Here is a 22,830-nt window from a genome sequence, read left to right as displayed (position 1 = left end):
GCCTCCCCGGCGCGGTCTCGGCGGCTGCGCACGGTGCGCGCGGGGCGGGGCTGCGCGTGCGCTGTGGGCCGCGCGGGGCGGGGTGGTGCCGGCCGCCGGTGCCCGCGCTGTTTGAAGCGGGTGAGGCCGGGCCCGGGGCGCTCCGGGCGGGTCTCCTCAGGCTGAGGTACGGCCCCTTCCCGCCGCTCCCTTCCCTTCCCTGCGGGCCGCCGGTCGGGGAGCGCTGAGGCAGGCGCGGGCCCGGTGCCGCCCACTCTCAGCCGGCCTGGGCGCTGTGGTTCTGGGTCCTCGGACCGCGGCCCCTCCGCCGCCGGGCACCCTGCAGGAGCAGCGGCTGCTGTCGCTGAGCAGCGCCGGCGCCGGTCTGTGCGGTGGAGGGGCGCGACGCCCTGTGCTTCCCGGCCGCCCGGGGCAGCCGTGGCTGAGGGCGGGCGGAGCGGCGCGCAGGCGGGCCGGGTGCCGGGCAGCTCCGGCCTGCGCAGGCGGCGGCCGAGGGACCCCGTGCTGCGGGACTCGGACGGGAGTGCTGGTTCCGCTGAACCCCCGACTCGTTCCCCATCAGAGTGTCTCCAGGCCTGTGTGCTGTGGTGGCGCTGCCCGCCCGGCCCGGCGGGCCGTGCGCTCTGCGCGGGCGAGTCCCGGCCGCCCGCGTTTGTTGGATCCCTCTGGTCGCCGGATGGCGCGGCCGGTTTGCGTGTTCGCTCTGAAGCTGCTGTCACCTTTTCGGCGCCTGCCAGCTGCATCGGACTCCTCTACTGAGATCTGTTATATGAGGCGTTTTTGGCAACCAATGTATAGCAGGTTTTTCCAGTTTTCATAAGTTCATGAAGCTTCTCATACTTCACGAATACATAATAACTTTTTTTTTTCCCCTCAAAAAAACAGTTTCTACAGAGTAATCTTTATCTAGTGAATGTGGAATAGGTTTTGTGCAAAATGCATGTTTACATTTGGAAATTCAGTTGTGTTTTTTTTTTTTTTTCTGTTTGCCTTATTTTGGTATCTTTAAAAGTATCTTTGCAGATAGTATTCACATACATTTAACGATGTTTTAATATTAAATATTCTTTTAGCTGTATGTGTGGTACCAATGGAATATAGTATGTGGACTTGCTCTAAAAGTGCTGCTGCTGAAGACCTGCTTGCAAATTTACAGTCATTACAGAATCAGCTGAGGAGAACTGAAAAAGACCTACAAACTGTAGAGGAAGAGCTTTCCAGGTATGAGAACAGCCCATTTCTTGTAGTGTAAATCTGTCTTAATTAGTGTCATTGGTTATTGTAAGTAACTCTTTTTGTGCTTTTCTTTTGAATACTCTTTGTGAGCAATATGGAAATTCTAAAGAAAAAATGTTGTAGCGACTTTTTGCTCTCCCTCCTAGCACGAGTACAAGCGAACATTATGGTCACTGCTTTGATGAGGCCGTAGACTTGACTCTGGAGGACCTTGCTCAGCCTAATTGCAGCTATCAAGGCATTTCCAACTGTAAGAAGAATGCTGCGAAAACATCTTGCCAAGATTTTCAAAGAAAATCCAAAGTAAATGTACTTTATTACTTTATTTTTTTTTCCTTCACTTAGGGCTTGTAGTTGATACACTGTAGCATCGGGCAATTATATCACAGAGTGCTGTTAAAGGTAGCATGGTTTAGATACATTTGTTCTGCAGAGTTTCCATTGATGTATATATTCCTTACCTGTGCATGTATGAGAGAGAGAGTGTGTGTGTGTATATATATATAACTTTTCAATGTCTAGTTTTACCCAGTGTCCACAACTCCTGAGAAAATTGCGGAAGAAAATGAATGTCTTAAGGAGAAGCTGAATGCCCTTCATCAGCAAAATGCGTATTTGGCTTCTCAGAATCGCTACCTAAAGAACAGAGCGGAAACAGTGAATGTTGAATTGATGCAGTCAAAAACAAGAGTAGGTATCTTTAGTGTATTTGTCAAAAATTAAACTTTAAAGTCTAATATTCTATTTCTTCGTAATATTCAACATGAATCTTGGAACAGAGTAGTTTGGAATCTATTTCTCCATGAGCAAAACAACTATATTAATTATGAATTCTACCTATTTGTGTTCCAAAGTTTAATGCCAATAAGTCACAGAGCGGAGAATACCTTGTATAAGAGAAATACTTCAATAATGGATTTAGTACTGTACATTCATGTGTCTGACCTACATTAAGATTAATGTAGGAAATGAAAAATGATGTCATTTCAGGTTGGATTAATATTACTGTTTTGAAAAAGTGCAGGTGAGTTAGAAGGAAATATTGTATCTAATAAATTGTTACTGATTTAATCTCCACTTGTATGTACAGTGTTTTTCAGGACAACCATATTCTTGTATATGTAACATTAGTATAATATAGCAATGCTTAATGCTTTTTGTTTGAGAAATGTTATCTCTAAGTACAAGTAAGTAGATAAAAGGTTTGACTGTCTGGCATGGGAAGAAGAAATATCGGAATACAAACTTTTGAGGAAAAACAAGAGACAAGATCAACATATAAAGAAATGATCTCCTAGACAGTGTGTCACACTGTAATGGTGCTAGGGAACTGGGAGGAGGTTAATGCAGGGGAAAATTGCAGGTCAGTTTGTGTAGATGAACAAGCATCTTCTATAGGAAGGTTAAGGGCACTGTATCATTCAGTGCACAGATTTTTGTGTCTCATTTGAAGGTATATATGTAAGTGTTAATGAAAGCCCAAATGTGTCTGTATTTCAGATTTCTTATCTTGAATCGACTGTAGGTACACATTTAGTCAGCATTCCAAAGTTAAAAGAACAGATTATAAACTTGGAAGCAGAAGTTTCAACTCAAGATAAAATTCTGAGGTAATAAATGTACTTTAAAATCAACATTTTATTGTGGTATGTTTGCTAGTCAAATCTCTTTTTATGGATAATGTATGGATACTGGTAGTGTGTGCGTCATGTAATCTGTGGCTCAAAGCTTTCATTTTGGAGCCTTTTTTAGGAGGGGGAAGGTGTTTTACTTTGTATTGATATTTTATGTGTGGGGAATGTACTTCAGGAAATGGTGAAAAATAATAAAGGGTGGTAAAAGAAACCAGTTTATAATGTACATGAAAAATGAATGTGCCCTCATAACTGACTAGAGTGATTGTACAGCACATGACTGCACATCTTTGGTAGTAAATTAACATGCTTTCAAACATGACTCTGCAGCCATGTAGTGTAAAGGATTCTTTCTTAATGAATATATTAGTCAAGGCGAACGGCCAAGTAAAGCTAATGTAAAGTATCCAGGGGCTGTCAGGAAGACTAACTGGCTGTCAGTTTATTTTACAACCTCATGCTATGTAGTAGTCAATTAATATCCCAACAGTCTGTCTTCACAAAACAAGTAAAATACTTATTTATTTTCTATTTCAGTGTTGTTTCCCACATGTGCATCCTGAGCAGTCATGCCTATTGCCAGGAAAACAGTGATTTCTGTGTCCAGCTCTTATGGCACACAGTCAGCCCCCTGGGTCCTTGACAGTCGTGACACCTGATGCTTTTTGACGAGGTTTGGGCACCGCTCCAGACTGCAGACACACTGCTATGGGTGTTCCAAACCTCGTTTTGAGAGTTGCAGTGTGTTTCACTAGTGCTTCTTAAACACGTGCAGAAAAGAACAACAAAAGTATAGTTTCTTTACCAAAAAGTTCCTATTTTTAAATTATGGTTTGTTTATTCGCTAGAGATGCAGAAGATAAACTAGATCAAAGCCGGAAAATAGAAATGGAAAAAGAAAACATCCTGCAAAGATATAAAAAGGACTATAAAAATCTGAAAATTGAGTTAATGGAACGAAGCAAACAAGGAAAGAGGTAGCTAAGTCATTTTAATAAATTGAATACAAAATAGTAGTGCATAAATGTTTCTTTTTATTGGCAGATATTTGCTTTGTAGGATCAAATTATTTCTTTGCTTTACGACTGTTATTTAAAAAAATGGGGAAGTTCTGTGTGAAGACACTATTTGAACAGGCGCTTCTAAAATCTTGAAATTGCTGGTAGTTACAGGCTGATATTATACATTAGTAACCAGTTTGTCACCTGTTTTTTCCCCTCAGAATAGATGTACTGCAGTGGAGAGTCAAAATGTGTCCAGAATATGTTTTTCCTGAGTTATTTTTGACTTTGTCTTGCAAGAACCTACAGTGTATGCTCAGTATTCAACAGTACTGAGTGCTGTAGTTTTGGGCTTGGTGTGAGGAAAGTGATTGAAGCATAACTTAATTCAGAGAACACTTTTATGTTATCCTTTATCTTACCTGTCTATGTGGTATTATTGAAAAGGGTGCTGTGATTCCATCCCCATTTCCCTTTCCTATTGCATCCTTTAGCGTAGTGGTTGTGTGGCTGCTGGGAGGGTTAGGTAATTTATTTTGACTGTTGCAAGTTACCATGTACAATCCTGTCATTTCCAAAATGTAATTTTAAAGAAATGAGAGGTATAAATAAAAATACTTCTACGTGCCCAATTCATTTAACTGGTTACTTGGGGCCAAAATTAACTGGATTAATGAGCTATGAAAGCTTTTCTTGAGCCTTTTGAATGCAAAACCCTTGTTTGCTTGTGTATCTACCCATGAAATAACCTGTAACGTTCCCGTGCTAGACAAATGGAAATACTGTGCGGCTTGCACTACTGGTGAAGAAATATACCTTGATTTATGTTCACTGTTCATTCAGAGCATGTGTGGGGTTGGAAATTGCTGTACTTAGTTAATAGTTGCAAATATAAATATTTAGATACTTTAGAAAAGCTGAACTTCTGCCAGGTGTTAAAGGCAACATGTAATGTTATGGTTAGTATTAACCATTATTACAGTTTGCTTTAAATTAGTAATTACAACTACTTACTATTCTTTGGCCAAGCAAACTGAAGTGCTTTAGACTAACACGGTTTTGTTGTTTATTCTGAATTCCCTGAATACTTCTACTGTCTCCAAATGGGCAGTGATCCTCAGTCTGAGAAACGCCGATCTGAGTGTGGGCTGTCATGCCTTAGATGAGGCACTTGCTTCAGTTCCCTTAGAAATGTTACTGAGCAGCAGTAATTCTTGTGTGTTTGTGCTGGTGTCCAGAACAGACCCCACACCTGAGCTGTCCCCAGGTCACTATTCCAATTTCTTCCCTAGGGAGTAGTGACAGGGGAAAGTGAGAAAGGGCCAGGGGTGCGGAGTAATAGAGCAAAATAGTAGACAGTCTGGGTTGGCGCTTTGAACAGTTCCTCACCTGATAGTGTCCCCGTTTTAGCTTCCTTTACTATGATTGATGCCATCTCTCCAGTATCCCTCAAACAATTTGTCATTTGAGCAGTTCCTGTCAGTCTCACCATAACTCCACTGCGAGAGCTCCCTTCAGTATCAAAGTCTTTTCTAGATCCCCTCAAGTAGTCTGAATTTTAAGCACTGCTGTCTTCTCCTTCCTTATCATGCATGCTATCCCAGTCTCTAAAATGGGCTCCTTACTGGTAGGAACAGGAGGATGATTTGAATCAAACTCTTTTTGACGGGAAATCAAAAGTGTTTATTTTTATATCCTTAATCTTATTGGAATTCAATTTATGTTAATATGCAAAAATTGTATTTAAAAGTAATTTATACCTTGTGAAACTTTTTTCATCTAGGGCTTAAAAGGTGGAAGGAGAAAGGATGTTATCTGGAGCAGTTAATTTAGTAGTTGTTTTTAGTAACTGGAGGAAATAGTTACATAATGACTGAAATTTGTGGGGTTTTATAATTTATATGCTTCTTTGCAGAGCAGAACAGCAAAGAAATGAAGCTTTGTTGAATGCAGAGGAGCTGACAAGAGCTTTCAAAAAGTTTAAAGAGAAAGCAACCGAAAAAATAGAAAAAGTAAGAGATTTTTTCTTTGTTTTTGCCATGCAGGCAGCAAACAGCAGTGGGTTCAGCAGTGGGTCAGTTGTTGGTGGCAAAGTCTTAAGAGAGTTGGGACAGGGTAAGCAACTGTGGTGATAACTTCAGTTATCTGGTTTTAAACTGTTTTCATGCAGTTTGGACAGTCTGCATCTTTGAGGTATTTCGATACTGCTGCGGTTTCTTCTGTTTCCTGCTTTCCAGCTGGGACTTTTACATTTTAAAAGCATATCATCATTTTAAAATAATTCTTTTGATTCCTTCTACATAACCTATTCAATGAAACATGAGCTAGAGAAGAGCTGAGATGAAAATGAAGTCATCTACCAAATTTCCAGTGGTCAAAATTGTTAGTGCATCCTGCTTTTTGAAAGGAGAAGAATAGAGGCCTGAGACAGTTAACTTTTACAGAGATTTTTTTTATTTGATTAGACTTCTCTCCTTGTGGAAGGAAATTGCCAGCTACAAATATGCCCTAAAATATTAAACCAAAATAACATTACTTTTTCCAAAATGACATAGAAACTGAAAACTTATTTGCCCTTATCTACAGGCTTCCCAGAATTTAAAAAGAAACAATGGAGTGTTTACAGTATTCTCTTTAAAAAGCCTATTGGCCATGGAAGCTTCGATTATTGTACAGTAACAAAAAAAATGCTTTTTTAAGGTTAAAGCTGAAGAAGTACTCCTAAGAAAACGTTTAATAAATTGTGAAAAAGAAAAAGATAAGTTGAATGAGAAGTGTGTCAGCTACAGAAAGGATCTAGAGAGCCTAGAAGAGCAATTAAGGTAACGCAAAAGCTGTAAAAAATTTCTGTACAGTTATTTGGGAAGAAATTACATGTTAAAATTGTTGCTGTGAATGTGTTGATCAATTCACATAGTTCAAACCAAATCAGGAGCAGCATCAGTGAACATTTAGGATCGGTATCAGCAATGCAACAGCCAAACCATAATCCTAAACAGGTAAAAAATGTTAACATGCACTTGCAAATTTCTAAATGCTTTTTTATAACTAACCCTTAAAAGTTGTAATCCCACACGCTGCCATAGTCGCAGTGAGAAGCAACACCACCAAGGCTCTTGGGAGCACAGGGAGCGCAGGTTCCTGTGCCCACTGCTGCTGTGGGAGGTGGGTACTCTGGCTCTGCTGCCTGCAGCTCGCTAATGTATGTGCTGATGAGAAAGCTCTGTGAGTTCACTTACACGGCCAGGTGTGAGTCTCTACTTGCTGCACAGCATTTTGTCAGTCCCTAGGTAGAATGAAGGATACTCTTGGCATTGGATGGGGAGGCTGCACTCAGGTTTGAGCTGAGGTTGTGATGCAACTTCTGGAAGTGTCAAACCAGGTTTTGACTGCTACTCTGTTCCCACTCCAAGGTCCTTTCCCACTGTTACAAATTTTTCTGCTCCTTGTCTGTTTCTTTTCAAACTGAACCCCCTTTTATTTCATGTGTCTTTTGCTAATTCCCTCATTACTTTCATGAGGAAAGACAACCATCAGCATTATTAGGTTTGGACAAACACCTTTGCAGACAGTTTTGGGTGTCCCCTTCACACACCCCACTCAGATCCACATTCTTGGCTTAACAGTTTTTCTTCAAGCTTCTTTTGGCAAGGGTGGGCAGCATGTGAGCACCCTTACCCTAGCCTGAGTCTATTTAATAGCTCTCTGATGCAGACTGGGGGTCTTTCCTGTACCCTGCCCTTTTTTCTGTGTGAACTTGCACTTAGTTTGGCATTCATCTGGACCTTTGCAAAGCTAAATCAGTTTGCTAAATCAGCAGGTACCTAACAAAGTGAATAACTTATGATGGGCTAAAAATTGGCTCACAGTACAGTCAGATATGAAGCAAGAGAAGAAATAGGACCTCTCTCTCTTGTTAGTAGCAGAATGCTAGACTAGCTCAGTCTTAGTATGTTTTCTTCATCTATGGACATTTTAGGTATAGTTATGTAGTTATTTTGTCCTGTTTTTAAATTTCCTTAGAAAGAGTGTAAGCTGAGTAAAGTGGTGAAAATCTTTCTGTCCTTTAAATAGAGCTAATCCTAGATTATGAGAGGGAGGAAACTAGTAAAACAGTGTAGTTATGGTGTCTTCTAGTACTTCTAATAATGGAACTCCTATTCTACTTCTCTTTGTTGAGCTATACCTTTTAAATGGATATACTTTTTTTAGGCAATTAAAGGAAGAGAATCATAGCACAAAAGAAGAAATTAGAACTCTAGAGGCAAAGAACAGTGAAATGGTATCAATGCTGACTTGGTCTGATGAGAAGATCATTGAGCTTGAGAGTGAACTTGGTGAAAAAGAAATCGTACTTAAAGAAAAAAATGCTCTAATAAGTGAAAATGCAGAGCTGAAAGCACTTACTGCACAGCAGCATAACTGCTTGAAATTATGCCATCAAGAAATTGAGGATTCAAGAGAAGAGCTCAACATACTAGAAACCATTATTTCCCAGTTGTCTCAAAGTACATCTGAAGAGGTACGGTAACTGATATACCCTTACAGGTTTTATTATGTATCTTGAACAACTCTAACTGACATTGTGTAGAAATCGTGTGATGTTCTTGAGAAATAATGTGGCTTGTGAGGAGCAGCTAAAGTCACTTGGTTTGTTCAGCCTGGAGGAGACTGAGGGGAGAGCTCATGGTGGCTACAGCTTCCTCACAAGGGGAGGAAGAAGGGCAGGCACTGAGCTCTTCTCTCTGGCAATCAATGACATCACTCAAGGGAATGTCAGGAAGATGCACCAGGAGAGGTTCAGGTTGGACATTAGGAGAAGGTTCTTCACCCAGAGGGTGCTGGAGCACTAGAACAGGCTCCGCAGGGAGGTGTCACAGCCCCAAGCCTGACAGTGTTCAAGAAGGATTTGGACAATGCCCTCAGACACATGGTGTGAATTTGGGGGTTGTCCTGTGCAGGGACAGGAGTTGGACTTGATGACCCTTGTGGGTCCCTTCCAACTCAGGACATTCTATGATACCTGTGAGGACAGGCTGAGAGAGTTGGTGTTCAGCCTGGAGAAGAGAAGGCTCCAGGGAGACCTTATTATGGCCTTTCAGTACTTAAAAGAAGTCTATAAGAATGATGGGAACAAAGTTTTTAGCAGGGACTAGTGGTTTTAAACTAAAAGACAGGAGAGATACACTAGGTACAAGGAAGGAATTTTTTTACAGTGAGGGTGGTGAAACACTGGCCCAGGTTGCCCAGAGAGGTGGTGGATGCCCCATCCGTGGAGACATTCAAGGCCAGGCTGGATGGGGCTCTGAGCAACCTGATCTGGTGAAGATGTCCCTGCTCATGGCAGGGGGGTTGGACTAAATGAGCTGTGAAGGCCCCTTCCAACCCAAACTAATATATGATTTCCAGGAAAAAATTGGGATTTAATGGAATATTCAGAAGCCTTCTGTAACTTGAGAAAAAACTGGTATTAAATGCAGTCATCAAAATCTGTAAGGAAGCATGATGTGAGAAGTTCAAAAAATGGAATTACTGATAGTATCTCCATTTATTTAATTATTCACAGCAAAAATGTTCATGCTTTTAGTACCTGTACAAAGATCTCTGAAAGAATTGTCTCCATTTTAAAGGGCCTTAATGCCTATAATTTCTACTAATGTGAAACAAACCTGTAGCACTCTGCAACACTTAGGAGAATAAATTTAAAGATCAAGTTATCCAAACTTTCAACATCCTGGAATATGTGTCTAAAAACTTATATGCTGGTATAACACATGAATTGTGAAGCAATAAAAAGTAATTTTTTGCATTGATCTTGGTTTCCCCTTAACTTTTAGTTTAAATGGCACCACTTGAAACACCAGCTATCCAGTTCCTCAACAGAAGAAGCTCTCTCTGAATCTTGTGAATCAAGGTATAACTTTCTGGTTACTGAATTATGGCAAGAATAGGCAGATAATAAGGGTGATATTAGAACTGGCATGTAGAAGGAATGTTAAATAATTGTCTCCTCCTTTAATAATAGCATTAAGCTGGCAATGAAAGAAGAAGAAATTCAAAAGCCTCGTGCAAACTTAACTGTCTGTAATGGTGCTGAGCATCTTTCTAATGATAATGAAGGACAAGAAAATAGTGGGTTATGTGGCCTGGAAGCAGATCTTGTCAAATTGATCAGAAGCCAAGGAGGTAAGCTGACCAAAACAGTTGTGCAGTTCTGTCTCATTAATCCACAGAGTAGGATTGTTTTGTTTTGTTTTAAGTGGGGTTTAAATTGTTTTTATAGTGTCTTTTAAAATGCATCTCTGTGAGTCAACAGTTACGGTTTGTTTGAACAGGGAGCATTTTGCCACCTTGTAATTCTGGAAATTGTCATGTTTTCCAGGCACAATATTCTTCATCCTTTTGCTATTGTAGTTAAGTTATGTGTTCAGCAGCGTCCAAGCTATGAGTTGTGTTGAAATAGAAACATATATTTTTTTCTTTATGCAGGTTATGCTAATGTCTCTGTATTTTATTTGATTATTTTCTGTCTATCCTGCTGTTGTAGAATTTCTGTAATCGCTTCTGCAACTCCTATTAGGACTGCTCCATGAAATGACTTCAGGGCACCTATATAATGATGATGTCTTCATTTTTTTGTTTGGTTTGTTTTCATGAATCACAGCCTTCAGTTACATTACAAGGAAGAATATCTGAATACTGTATTTGTTAGCTCAATATGCTGTCGTTAAATTATATTCCATTGCTCTTTGGTTTGTGTGATTATTTGCTAGAGTACTGGTTTGTATGTTCTCTTATAAATTGATATTAATTTTTTTTTCTCTACTTTGAGAGAGAAGAAATTGTCAACAGTTGGAACTTATCAGCAAACAATTTGAAAAGGAGAGGCAAAGATTCCAGAAAGAAATAGAAGAGTTACACACTAAACTGACAAAAGCAGATGATGAGAACTCTTCTTTGAAGACCAGCATGGCTCAGAGAGCCAGTCAGTTTCAAATCATACAGGAAGACTTATTGAAGAAGGCTTCAAAAGCTAATAGCTTAGAGAGAGAAGTAAGTTTTTAGTAGCACTGAAAAAATATGTCACTTTTTGTTTAGTTCAGTAATCAAAGATAGTTAAGACAATAGTTATGGAAAAACTGCATTTGCCATATTAATTTTAAAATCTGGCATATCTAAGAAAAATTCAGCCAGCTCTTTTCTGGTTGAATAAGTTAAAGTGATAATGTTTACATTCTGGTCCCAATGTGTTTGTAGAATTCCAGCATAATGGCATTTGCAGTATTTCTAATAGTGGCCATACATGTCATAAATCTGTAATAGTTAATACACTCGTATGGCACTGATAATTATAATGAATTGGAAAAATTGGGGTAGTTGTCCTGAATTGTTCTCTTTAGGTAATAAAGTGAATTGATAGTAAGAAAGTAGATACAAATACTTGAACAAACTCAGAACAGTTGTCTTCATGCTGTTTTGTGCCATATTGAATTTCAGATAACAAAGAAATCTTCTCAACTTTCTGCACGTGAGAAACAATTGGAAGAAAAGACTATTGCTTATTCTGCTGCTGCAGCAAGAAATACTGAGTTGGAACAGGAACTCATGGTACCATGTTCTCAATGAGAAACTACATTTGTCTAAAGAGACGTAAATAGAGATTAAGTTGAAACAGTGGTATTCCATGTATTCAAAATGGATAGACTTTCCCATCTGCTAAACAATCTCTGCAATTTTTAGACAGTGACGTTCTTAGAAACAGAATAATCTTGCATCAAATAAAAGAACCCCTTTTTCCTGCTTTTGAACATGTTAAGTTATTAATGGATATGTTACTTTTTCCTTACGATGATGTGTGCAATGAAAATCTGGTCATATTGAAATCCGTTGTAGCATCGCCATTAGTTTTAGTGAGATCAGAATTTTATCGTCTCTGTGAAAAAATGAAGATTTTTCCATCCTTTGAGCTCACTCTCTAAATCTTGTTTTAATCCTCACTTAGTGAAACCGCCTTCCCTCCCTGGAACAGAACAATACTACTCCTAAAATTAGCGTATACACTACTGGTTTGGTGTATAGGATGAGTAGGTTAGAATGTACTGTGTTGGCACTGTTCTGTTTCTTTTTCTGAAGTTCTCAAGTAGTCTTCCACATTAAATTATTAGGGTAGAAGGTAACAGAGGTGGATTCCAATTGTTAACCGGGACATTGGATAAATCACTTTTCTGTTTCTTTTTTTGTTGTTCTTCTTTACCTGTATTTTCAAGAAATAGATGTAGACCTGTGAATAAAAAAAAGTCTTCTAAGTGGTAATAAGTGAAAGTGATCTAACATTGGAGCGCTGTAAATTCTGGTGTGGGTATTGTTATACAAACTTTTCCAGTTTTGAGAAGGGATCTAAGGTTGCTAGAAAAGGAAGCTTTTCATGTAGACCCTTTCAAATGGAAAGCTGAATTTTAAAGATTCCATCTGTCCATGTGAACATGGAATTTCTTTTTGTCTCTGTGAGAAGTTCCTTGCTCTAGTTGCTGCTGTGCATCATCCACCTTGGCAGACACCTTGTCTCTGTGTAGTGGCTGCATTTAGTGGCATTCTGTGCCTATATTATAGGTGTGACATCCTTTGAGATGACACATGAATGTAACTTCAGCATTTTCTGTGTTGTTCTTCTATGAAATCGAGGAACTGTATCATCAAATAAACCACTATTTAATATTACAGCTAAATATTTTTATTAAGTCCTTTTTGTCGTTGCTGTTACCCAGGTTAAAAACAGACGCATTCATGAGCTGGAAACAACTATCAGTGAAGAACATAAGCAAATAACTTCTGCTTTTGAAAAAGAAAAGTTGGTTCATCGTGAGCAGCACAAAGAGATGGAGAAACAGATTGAAATGGTAAGGCCTTCCTTGTGTGCTAGTATGTATGAGTGATACACTTGGTAACATTTTTCCTATGGCAGATGTCCAATTAAAAAGTTATATTATCTTCTCTCTACATTTCCTGATTTTAGTTCGTTTTCTATCTAACACTACACAATCCCATGATTTCCCTCTGGGATATTAATATCCTCTATTCTCCTCAACTGAAGAACAATAGTGATTTAGGAATAATACCGTTGTTCTTTGCTCAAAATACCTAGCACGAAAAAACCCATAGCTTTTTTTGCCTGCTGGGGTTAAACCATGACAGCTTCTAACAGTATTATCTCGTTTGCTGAACCTCTGCCAGCCTGAGCCTTATGTGCATCTGTGTTCAGGGGGAACTGTTGGTAGGGTTTTCAGTCTTCAGAGAAGAATTCCATTGCTTCGTGTGATTAGAGATGTAACTGTGGCTGTTTGTAGCTGTTCAAGAAGCTTGTTGTCTTTTACTAAAGAATGTATATATGTCTCACTGTCTTGGCTGATGACAGGCAATGACACTCTGCCTCCCCTCATTCTCTTAATTCTCCTCTTGCTTTAAAATATTAAGGCCTTGGGATTTCTTGATATTTTTAATACTGTGCAATACTGCTGATTGCAGGAATGTAAGTGATGGGTGAATAGAACTGAATGACATATTTAGATGCACAAATGCTCTGAAAAAGCTTATTAAATAATAAATCATTCATTACTTACGGACAGCTTCAGATACAGCTAGAGAAGAAGCATCAACAATTCATTGAACAAGAGAAAATAATATCTATTTTGCAACAAGATGTTATACATAAACAGCATCGCATTGAATCACTGGATAGGCTGCTGATAGAAAGCAGAGAGGTAAGGCTGGATCTTGACTTTCTTTAAATGTAAATCAAACAGCTGACTGATAATGGTCAAAATCCTATACATGAACACATAGAAAAAAAATGAGAAAATAAAAGATGCTTAAGTTCTTTCTTATTAATTCTTGTTTGAGTAGTTGACTGAATCTCGTATAAATCCCCAGCACTAGTACTATAAATTGTATGAACTTTAATGACCTTTCATTATATTCTGCCTCAGTGTTCTGTTTATGCCTCTGGTTTGCCCCTTGGGCTTCTTGCTTTAATCAAAGGAAGCAGGTCTGGCTAAAGAACGATTGCATCTATTCTGCACTAGCTGGAAAACCAAGAATGCTCTATTATGGCAATGTTTTATTCCTTTTATTAATACCTACTGCTGCAGAATATGAAGGGACACCTATTGAGAACCAAATTCACTTCAAAGAATGATGCACACAAATACAGTATATAAGCAATTGTGTTTTAAAAACACTGATCTCTCTTTTTGTGTTTTTTTTTTTTTTTTCTGATTCTTAGTATATTTACTAGTTAAATTATTGTAACTATATTTAAAATTTGTTGCATAAAAATGTGTACACACAGGAAATGGAAAATCAAAATATCAAGAAAGATCAAGGATTGAAGGTACTGAAAAGTCAGTTAACAGAAGAAAGAATCAAAGTTAGTAAGTTCTTTGTAATTTTCAATTAATAGTTTTAAAGTTTGCAGTAATCATGTATTTCCACTTATCCTCTATAGAAAAAACTGTATCAAGCCTGCTTTATAGAAATTTGACTCATGTAGATATTTTGGAAGTCATTAATCTGAAGTATTTCCATTTTTTTTTAATTGAAAGTATGATGAAACTTGCAGCAAGAGATATTACACAATGCATAATCGCTTTATAAAATTACTGTAGTTACAAATAGGGCAGACTTGTTCTTGTACTCTTACAGTAAAATGCTGTCTAATGAAGATAATTTTATGTTGGTTTTTGTTCTAGATAGGACATATATTTTAGACATGTGATATTGTGAAATTGGTCATGTTTTTTGTCATCTATACCTCTTCCTAGTGTTTGCTCTGTACTTTCCATGCAGCATTTGCAAGAGTATTTCAATAAGCCATTACCGTGTAGTGATTTACTGGAGTCAGGTTTCAAACAGCATTAAATCTTCAGGTTATCGCTAGAAGAAGATACTGGGGATTAGCTGGTAGCTCTTTCTGAACTTGTGTTGCACCACTTTTCTATTTGTAGTATTTAGGAGGTTTTTCAGAGATTTAAAATTAAGACCCATGATCACTTTTTTTCATAAAGCCCTTGACTTGGGTGGGGAGGGGGCTATGAAATACAACATGGTTTAGAAAATCGGTAGCATTGAAAGCATTAGCCAATCTGCAGCTAAATTCAGCACAGCTCTCATTGATGAGAGAAGCCACCTTAGCTTTGAAACCAGACAGTTGAGAAAAGTTTAATTACTGTGGCTTAAGACCTCTGGGGGTTTATTCATTATAATTTTTATCTGTTTGAAGTTATAGGAGATTTTATAGAGATGACTCAAGTACAAATTAATAGTAAAAGGGTAAAATTAATAGTGTTGACATTGCTTAAAGCTTTTCCTTTCCCTTTTGGTAGAACTCAGGTGCTGTCTCTCAGTGCAGAAAGGAAAAAATTGCTGCTTAGTAGCTTTATGAGAGGAATTGTATTAAGATCTGAATGTTACGCAGGCTGTGACAAGTCTTTTTCAAAAATATGATGATTATTCCAAATTTATTTATACAAGTCTATACGTAATGAAACACGGTGGATTAATGATTTGGTATGTGACATATGTTTGCTTTTATATTGTAGCTGCTGACAAATACTGGAATAACTTCTAACAACTGATCTCATATGATTTAAACACAGACTAAAATATTTTAATTTCACAAATAATTTTAATTTCTGAATACTGTTTCAGTTTTCAAGTGTATCATAGTCATCTGTGCCTGTTTTAATACTCTTAAGATAAAAATGTAACTTTTCAGGCATTTTATACAAAGATGGTTTTTAACATTTCAGTTAGAGTAGTTAATAAAAACTATGGAATGCGATTTTAACTGATCTGTTATGTTCGATTAGGTGGGACAACTTGAGTCAGCCCTAGACATGTGTAAGGAAGAAGTTGCACTGTATTTGAGTCAGTCACAAGAAAATAAGGAGATATTCGAAAATCAGCTCAAAAAAAAGTCTGAAGAGGTAACACCTTGCTTTAATAATTCTTCTGTATTGCAGAGAATGCTTGTTACAAATTATTTAATCTAAAAGTTTGTCTGTGAAATAAGAGACAAAACATTTGCAGTAAGAGCTGTGAATAAGAAATAAGCTGGGAGAAGAATATGCATTTGGTGAGGGTAAAGGGGAAAATCAGAACTAAGAAACACTGGATAAGCATAGGGAAAGGAAGTACTGAGATAAACTAATTGTTGAAAGAAGTGACAAAATCAGAATTAAGTAGAAGAAAACATTGTCTTGGAGAAAATGGAGAGAGCGTTACTGGAATTTAAACACAGGTGCATATAATTGATTTGTGTCTCAGGTATCTTAATGGGGAAGAAGTCCTGGACCTAAGAAAATTTTTACATCAAGGTCTGAGTTTTATCATACTTTCCCTTACTATATGAAAACAATAAATTATTAAATTTACATATCATTAGCATTAATTTTTATTTGTGGGGATGACTGACCACATGAACAGCCTACTCTGATAATTAGTTAATGTCAGTGCTGTCCTACCTGCTCAGAGATGGGCTTTAGTCAGCCAGAGGTTACTAGAGCCTGTGCAGCAGGAGGGATGGAAATCTATGGTCTGTGTTACGCATAAGCTTGTGATAATTACTGCTGCTTTCTAAGCCCTAAAATCTGGTGTTGTTATACTGCATTAAGAGACTGGATGCTGTGTGAAACCTGAGGGCAGCAAATGAGGTTTTGCATTTGTGACCAATGTCTTCATAAGTGAGTGACAGTCACTACTTCCGCTTTGGGGTGAGCAGTTAGTGATTTTTTTTAAATTTATTTTTTTGACGAACATTTGCTGCTTCCCACCCACACCCTCCCTCCCTCCCTGAAAATTATTGTTACTCATCATTGAGAAATCAGACCATTCAACACGTGACAAGTTACGCACGAAGAATTCCAGTTTTTTATTGGAATGAATGTTGTCATAGAGGGAGGAAGAAACAAGGGGGAGGAATGAGAACAAAATCTCAAGGGGAAAACAAGGACTTTCTGAGAAATAAAGCAGAGTGACAGAAAGAAAAACAGTTCACTAATTTAGAAATGAAAAATCTTTGTTATATATGTTTTTAAAGTGTTGACCAGTTTAGATATATTTAGAAAACAATAAGGCAACAACTGGGGCTAATGAGTTACTTCTCTCCTCACTTTATAAAGCACAACTCAGCTCAGTGATGAATTATGAGATATTGTCATGTGCTGTCGAAACCATAATGCAACATAAATTCAGAGTCAGAAGTTTGACTGAATCATAGGTGTGATTCTGTGCTCATTAAGAAGGAAGAGAATACCTGATGCAAATGCAAATAAAAATGTTTTGTTGTAATGGAAAATAAATGCGTTTTCAGGTTCATTATTTACAGAAAGAAATAAAACTAAAAGATCAGAACATTCAGGGTACAAGTGAACAAAATATTCGCCTACAACAAACTTTGCATCATCAGCAGCAAATGTTGCAGCAAGAAACTATTAGAAACGGGGAGCTGGAAGATGTTCAAATTAAACTTGAAAAACAGGTATGGTATGGTGAGAAGTGTCTACGTAAAGACAGATAATTAAATGTTTTAATATAGGTTTTTCTAATACCTTTAAAATCTGAATGTTTCTTTGATATTCAAGTTGATAGTTGTAATTTTAGATATATCTAAAATAAAGAGTTTAGTGGTTTGCTTTGTCTTAAACCAGGTTCCGTGCTTTCAGAAACTCTAGCTAGCATTAGAGTGGCTAACTACTTGGAAATCAAACCGTAGACTGCAATTAAGGAGAGGTGTATTGAAATTCAGAAAGCTGAATCTTGTTATATTTACTAGAAACTATTTGTTTTTCAAATGCAAAGTTCTAGTCTTAAATTATATAAAATTTTAGACTAAAGAAATCTGTGTTAAAACTCTCACTATATGAGTTGCAACACAAGGATATATGTTTCTTTGGAATGTAATTTTGAAGTACCAACATGTTTAAAATACCTTTTTTACATAGGTATCCCATTTGGAACAAGAGCTTCAGAAGCAGAAAGCGTATGGAGAAGATGAGCTGAGAAAGGCAGAGGAGAAACTTCGCTTGGCTGCTCAGGAAGCAGATGTAAACAGACAGAAAGTGGATGAACTTAATGGTACAGTCAGGTAGGTTTAGAGTAACTGAGAGGTATATTCTGCAAACAGACATATCAATAAGAAAGATTGCTGTCTGAAATGGTATTCAGCTGTGTAGTCATACAGTTCAGTTTCTGTAGGAGCATAGATTGGAAATCAGAAGGGAAGTTTCTAACTAGCAGAGACATGAGTTTCTGGAACAGTCTTCCACTGGAACTGAAGTGTGTCCTGGCAACCCGTTTAGCCTTAAGATAGCACTGCATAATGCAATTCAATTCATAAATGTATCAAGTTGCTTGTAATTTTAGACGGTACATTCTAGGAGAGCTTGGTAGTCTGAAAGAATATGGTTTTAATTGTGAGAAAAGCCTGCTTAACTTGAATTCTTTTTATCCCTATTTTATTCACAAGTGCTTGTTGTCTTGGAGCCAGTAAGGACATAAGTATGTTGCTTTTGTTATTACAAGGTTCAATTTGTTCTGGTTGCTTCTTCTATTTAGACAAATTAAATTGGAGATGAATCAGTGCAAGAATGTGCTTACTGATATGGAAAAAAAAGTAGCGCAATTAAAACAAGACTGTGAAGACAAAGCAATGCAGATAAATCAGTTGGATATTACCTTGGAAGAAGCACGATCAGAGCTCAATGAAAAGGCAAACAAAGGTAATTTTGTTATTTTGTTTCTCAGGCTTCCTTTCATCATGCTACTTCTCTGTATCTATTAGACTTTTTTTTCCTTTTTCCTCTGTTTTATAATCAAGTACATGAGAGTCAAAATATGTTGTGGGTTGTTTTTTGTGTGTTGGTAATTCCATAATTTAAAAACACACACTAAACCTTCTTCCCCCAAACAACCCACGCTCCCAAAATCCCACAAACTCTTTTTTAATGTAACTTTGCAAATTCTCTCTTTTGTGGGATGTACCTTTACCCCAGGTGAGATGAATAGGTAGTGTTCCCTATAAGTTGGTCATACAGATTCTTAATGTGGTAATCAAACAAGACACATAAATTTAATAAAGGCATATGGTATTCCAAAAAAGACAGCACAGAATACAAACAGAAAACCCCACAAGAGAGTTTATGGAAATAATAAACTCTCCAGCCCCTCCTCCTCCATTATTTAATTTAATTTTACCGTGCTTTTAAACTGGAGGCTTACAAGCAATTCTGCTAGCCTTTTTTGTAGCACTACATATTCAGTTACTATGTTGTCCCTGTACTTTCTCCTTGGTGAAATGTTTTTAGATACATCCTCACATTTCAAGTCAATTATATTTTATGAACTGAATAAAACCAGCAAAGACTTAGGTGTCATTAAAAGGTTGTTTATAACCTCATAAGTCACCGTTTTTCTAGATTTTCCTAAAGATGCTGATACCGAAAATTGATAATGACCACAAATGGTAGTAGGCAGTGGTGTTGCATAAAGACTCTGACACAGATAATGATTAAACGTTTTGTGTTTTCTGGTGTGTGTGTATGTTTGTGTAAAACAGTGAATGATTTAGAAGATAAGCTGCTTCAAAGTGAGACTTGCCATAGGGAAGCCTTACAGAAAACAGCAGAACTAGAATCTGCATTACAGAATGCCCATGGAGAATTAAAAGTTGCTTTAGCACAGCTTCAGGAATTGCAAGATACATTACAGAATGCACAGTCCTCTCTGGAGGAGAAGCATGTTGCTATTAGGGATCTAACAACTGAGCTCAGGTAAGCTGGTGTCTTTTCCATAAGGAAAACTTAGTTGTGTTACTTAGCAAATAGTTTGGATGGTCTTTTTAAATTTTCTTGCCAACCCTCTGTAATTTTTAGGTGGTTTGTAGCTGTAAGGTACCTTGATATAGTAGCTCCTTGGCTCATTTTTAATTTGTAGAAGTGCTGAATTCTTTTTATGGGAATTCTATTTTAAAATCTGCTACAACTATTCTCTGAATCCCAAAGCTGTGAAATAATTGTAAGAGAACTACTTTCTTTTATAGTGAAATTGTCCAGTTTCCTTTCTGACTGTAATTTAATGATACTTGCTTCTGTAGTATTCTTTTTTTAAGAACAGTCTTCATGGTAACCAATTAAATAACTTGAATAAGTTGTTATTGGGAGAAGTCCACCTGGAATAAAGTTGAAGAACTTCTTCCATTTGGGGTGGGTTGTTGTAATCAATTAGCTGATAAACATTTTAGAGTAATTTGGCTTTAAGTAATAGATCTCATGATTTTCAAGCTGGATACTTGAAGCTAAGCAACTGAATGTGCATTAAGCAATTAAACATGAGAATTTCAGGTATTGCAAGGGAGAAATTGAAGACAAAAACCAAGAAATCCTTGACATGGACCAAGCATTAAAAGAAAGGAACTGGGAACTGAAACAAAGAGCAGCTCAGGTCAGATCATTTTAAGTATGTTACTGACAATTATTCCTATTATATAGCAGATAACTTATAAAAAGCCTGCTAGGTTGAATTGCCTTCAGGTATCATTCCAAACTGTACTGTTAATATAGCCACAGTGTCAACCTCAAAACCGGCTGTATGTCACCAAAGACTTATGGTACCGGGGAAATCAGGTTGTACTCCTCCAAGGGACCACAGGCTACAGGTTTGTTTTTGTTCTGTTACAGGACAACTGGTATGTTGATGTTTGATAAAATGAAGGAAAGATCTGCACTGAAGTGTGCTTGGAGATGAGAGATTTCTTTCCTTGTTTAGACTGGAGCATGTTTGATTAGCCTCAAAGCAGCGTCCAAATATGAAACAGCATCTTTGTTGGGAATAAACTTCTGTAGTTCAGTCTTTTGGTCTGCCTTCAGGATTTTATACCTGTCATGGCAGAACTGTTCTTCTGTCGCTTATAATTAGCCTTCTAATAGCTACTTCCTGCAGGAGTTACCAGTCTTCATATACAAGAACATTTGAGGTTCAGAGACAAGGGGTGGGGATTAAAAAAAAATTCATCAGAGCAATAGGATTTTTTTTGCAAAATCCGGCACTTTCTAACAAGATGCATTAGTATAATAAGCCACTCATTATATGCCATTTAAAATGAGAAATAGGTTTGTATTCTGTGTGTCCAAGGACCGAACATGCTCAGTTACAGCCTTTTTCCCCATTTTCCACTTGTCTGTTTGTGTTTGACTCTTAGTTTTTATCAAGATAGCTGGGGTGCATTTTTATATTGGCTGCTTGAGACTACAAAGAATTTGTTTCATTCCTTTTGCTATCCTATTTTGTAATATTACCTCAAATCTGCATACTAGTTCAAAATAGCTCAAAATAAAGTATTTCCTTTTCTTTTTTACCTCTAGATTACACAGTTGGATATGACGGTTCGTGAACATAGGGGAGAAATGCAACAACAAATAATTAGATTAGAGTGCAATTTAGAGAAGTCAGAGTTAGAAATTAAGGAATGCAACAAACAGGTAATTCTTGCTTAAATTAAACCCCGGTTTCCTTAACAAAGGGCAGCTAATTCTATGAGAAAGTCTGTTCCACTGTAGCTGACCACGTTTAATCTAGAAGAGTAAAACCGGTTCCTTATTGTAGGGAGAGGGAAGACGGGAGCATCTCAATAATGTGCTAGCAAAAATATTTAATGTTTGTCAATTAAAACTAAAAAATGTGCAGGAATATATCAGCATAAAAATGAAAATGTATTTTCTTTTACTGGATATAGTATAGCTGCCAAACTGATCTTTTAATAAAGGAAAATGTTGACAAAAATAAAATGAAAAATGTACAAAGGAGTCCAAAGTCAGAGGTAATATTGACAGTATTTGTGAGTTTTTCGGGTTTGTTTTGTGTGTGTGTGTTGGCTTTTTTTCACCTTTAAATTTGTTCTGATTTTGGTAAAGTATCTGTTCTGATTTAATTGCATTTTCTGTTCAGATTCAGATCTTAGAGAAGAAACTTCAGCACTCTAAAGATGAGCTTCGTGAAAAAGAGTTTGAGTTGCTCCAGAGAGATCAAGAAATAAATCAGCTGAAGAAGAGAATAGAAAGAAAACAACAGAGCCCAGGAGCTCTTGAAAACGTAAAATGTTCCTTGGATACAGAAATTATCAATTTTTAATGCCATTACTGTAACTGTCTAGAAGGAACAACACTGTGTCTCTAGAATAGATGTCATTACTTCTCCCCATGTAATTCTATTTTATATCCTGGTGTTTGCTGAATCTTAATCCCATAAAGGTAAACCAGTTTAACGATTTAAAAATTACAGTTTTAATGGCACACTCTTAACTGTTTGCTTTATGGAGAAATTTGAATATAGATTATCTTTAGTAACCTGATGTTCTGGCTATGAACATGGTCTTCCTTGAAATAAATGAAATGAAATGAAATGAAACAATACGCTGTATGATGCGATACAGTAAATTGAGTGCAGAAGTTTAAAGAAAGGTTCTGATCACAGGTATTTTGTTTCAGGGGCAAGAACTGTGAAGGGAGGAAGGAATGTTTGCCATTGGATAAGCAGCAACCCAGGAATGCTGTTGCTGGCAACGTAATTGTGCATTCAAAGAGGAAATTTTTTTATTGTATTTGTAAATAATACGGGGGTTTTGTACTGACACAAATGACAACCTTTTTATTTTTCCAACTGTTTTTGAGCATATCATCTTGCTATAACAACATAATTTATTTTTGAGAAATAAATTTTATTTTTTAAGTATCTTGAGTTGCGGAAATTAATTTCAGCTGTCATTTTTTTCCCAACTATTTTAAACTGTTTACTTGTGTTTCACATCCAGCTTCTAATTAAGAGCACAATGGTATTACCTTATTAACAATTTTTGTTTGGAAATATATATATATTTTTTTATTTTATTTTATTTTTTTTGACACATACAA

At 37.3% G+C, this 22,830-nt stretch overlaps 1 protein-coding gene across 7 annotated transcripts; it reads left to right on the top strand.

Moving 5' to 3' along the window:
- Nucleotides 1-27: 27 nt before the first annotated feature.
- CCDC18 (coiled-coil domain containing 18) lies at nt 28-22,651 on the top strand. 7 transcript variants are annotated; one of them, XM_065071126.1, is made up of 25 exons: nt 28-166; nt 1,074-1,221; nt 1,383-1,539; nt 1,759-1,926; nt 2,737-2,846; nt 3,719-3,847; nt 5,787-5,883; nt 6,572-6,693; nt 8,084-8,393; nt 9,709-9,785; nt 9,897-10,057; nt 10,704-10,924; nt 11,369-11,479; nt 12,637-12,768; nt 13,495-13,629; nt 14,217-14,294; nt 15,736-15,852; nt 17,238-17,405; nt 17,869-18,011; nt 18,482-18,645; nt 19,482-19,695; nt 20,266-20,365; nt 21,286-21,402; nt 21,869-22,012; nt 22,408-22,651. In XM_065071126.1, the coding sequence occupies exons 2-25, from the start codon at nt 1,091-1,093 to the stop codon at nt 22,420-22,422; spliced, it is 3,321 nt and encodes a 1,106-aa protein (XP_064927198.1). In that variant the 5' UTR covers nt 28-166; nt 1,074-1,090; the 3' UTR covers nt 22,423-22,651. The 7 variants fall into 7 exon arrangements, 5 of the variants coding, with proteins under 5 accessions (XP_064927198.1, XP_064927195.1, XP_064927199.1 ...); XM_065071123.1 differs by having other exon boundaries at nt 21,869-22,651; XM_065071124.1 differs by having other exon boundaries at nt 80-120; nt 21,869-22,651.
- The last annotated feature ends 179 nt before the right edge of the window (nt 22,652-22,830 follow it).

This window comes from Columba livia, chromosome 8 (assembly GCF_036013475.1).
Source record: "Columba livia isolate bColLiv1 breed racing homer chromosome 8, bColLiv1.pat.W.v2, whole genome shotgun sequence".
Lineage (NCBI taxonomy): Eukaryota > Metazoa > Chordata > Aves > Columbiformes > Columbidae > Columba > Columba livia.
Note: the sequence above shows the minus strand (reverse complement) of the source record. Positions and strands in the feature narration are given on the sequence as shown.

Excerpts from the sequence above, each read along its gene's own strand:
- CCDC18 (XM_065071123.1), top strand. The coding sequence starts at position 1,091 with ATGGAATATAGTATGTGGACTTGCTCTAAAAGTGCTGCTGCTGAAGAC. Across the intron at positions 6,694-8,083 it reads AGCCTAGAAGAGCAATTAAG|GCAATTAAAGGAAGAGAATC; the intron begins GTAACGCAAAAG and ends TACTTTTTTTAG. Across the intron at positions 11,480-12,636 it reads AGTTGGAACAGGAACTCATG|GTTAAAAACAGACGCATTCA; the intron begins GTACCATGTTCT and ends GCTGTTACCCAG.